This window comes from Plectropomus leopardus, unplaced genomic scaffold (assembly GCF_008729295.1).
Source record: "Plectropomus leopardus isolate mb unplaced genomic scaffold, YSFRI_Pleo_2.0 unplaced_scaffold13287, whole genome shotgun sequence".
Classification (NCBI taxonomy): Eukaryota; Metazoa; Chordata; class Actinopteri; order Perciformes; family Serranidae; genus Plectropomus; species Plectropomus leopardus.
In genome coordinates this window covers 1-1,584 of record NW_024614155.1, presented here as the reverse complement: position 1 = coordinate 1,584, position 1,584 = coordinate 1, and the positions used below count along the sequence as shown (strand labels likewise).

At 53.2% G+C, this 1,584-nt stretch overlaps 1 protein-coding gene across 1 annotated transcript; it reads right to left on the bottom strand.

Moving 5' to 3' along the window:
- Positions 1 to 83: 83 nt before the first annotated feature.
- LOC121963929 (mediator of RNA polymerase II transcription subunit 16-like) lies at positions 84 to 1,488 on the bottom strand (the record flags this gene model as incomplete). The annotated part of the gene is made up of 5 exons (XM_042514167.1): positions 84 to 167; positions 302 to 518; positions 639 to 831; positions 1,058 to 1,191; positions 1,278 to 1,488. Coding segments are annotated over 5 exons (839 nt in total), but the record flags the coding sequence as incomplete, so codon positions are not given.
- Between the last annotated feature and the right edge of the window lie 96 nt (positions 1,489 to 1,584).

The following is a 1,584-nucleotide window of genomic DNA, read 5'->3' as shown; positions in this document are numbered from 1 at the left end:
AGCAACATGGTAAGACGTTCTCTGGAGGTTCCGTGTTCTGTAGGACATGTCTGAAGCTGTGACATCACTTCCTGTGGACTCACCTGGTGCAGGCCTTACTGTCCTCAGTGGGACAGACGCCCATGTGGACACAGCGCAGGTTGTCCATCTTCTTAGAGTTGGGACTCCTGGACACACACACACATTCAGACATTTACTCTGTGTGTGTGTTACTTTGTGTTTGTGTGTTACTGTGTGTATTACTCTGTGTGTATTTCTGTGTGCATGTATGTGTTACTGTGTGTATTTCTGATTGTGTTACCTGGTGAAGACGTCCAGCGGTGGGGCGGGGCCTGTTCCGGGCAGAGACGAGGCTTTTCCAAACTGCAGTCTGATTGGATGTTTTCCCTGCAGCCTGACGATGACGCCGTCGTTCACTGGGAGCCAGTCCATACTGGGAACCAGCAGCTGACTGGGCAGCAGGCAGCACTCGTCAATCAGAGACTCGTCGGGCTCCTGGGGGGGGCCCTCGTCCCGCGCTGCGACACACACACACACACACACACACACAAAGAGCTGAGTGACCTCATATCAATAACATGATCAGCTGGTTAATGACAGTGACTGATCAATAGTATTGATAGATTATTGGTTCTTACAGCAGATCCAGAGTCTGGTGAGCAGTCTGAACAGCAGCTGCATGCTGTCCTGGGTGTCTGAGGTGGCAGTGAAGGTGGGCAGACAGCCGGGCTTCAGCAGACCCCAGATCCTGATCATCACCAGCATCTCCCGCAGCATCCCCAGAGACGCCCCGTCGCGCATGAAGCCGAACCCGGGACGCACCATGGAGCCCTGAGGGCCCGCCGCAGAACAGGAGAACCAGAGAACCGGAGAACAGGTCAGCCATCGATCAGAGATCAATAATCAGAAGCTCTTTACCAGAAACATCCTGAAGCTGGAGAGAACTGTTGTCTTTCTGTTCCTGTCTGTCTCTAGTTCTCATTAGTCTGGTTCTAGTCATGTTCTGGTGGTGTTCTGGTTGAGTTCTCATTGTGTTCTCATTTTGCTCTGGTCTCACCTGGTTGGGCAGGTTGGCCAGCAGGTAGAGGACAAAGTCTCCGACCCACTGGATCAGCTGCTGCAGGGACTGCAGGGGGGGGCCGTCCAACACGAACTCCTCTGTCTTCAGATTGATCATCACCTTATCAATATCTGAGGAGACGCACTGATCAGTCACTGATCATCAATATCGATCAGTCGGTGACTGATGACTGATAAGTGTGTCCCTGCGGTCTCACCGGTGTCGATGTTCTTGGCGCAGATCTCGGTCAGTCTGTCTCCGGGACTTTTGTCTGGCGTGTTGAGAACGTGCGGTCTCAGCAGGGACTTTAACGTGGAGCTGATGGCGATTAGCAGCAGCTTGGCATGGAAGTCACAGGCGCGTGCCGCCGTTGCCGTGGAGAGTTTACAGAGAGACGCCTTCACCGCCACGATCCGCGTTGCCAGGACCTGAGACCCACACAGACAGACAGAAAGACACATGGAGGCATCATTGGAAGTGGAATTTAGTGAGGGAGACAGGTCTCCTGGTTATAATCTGTGTGT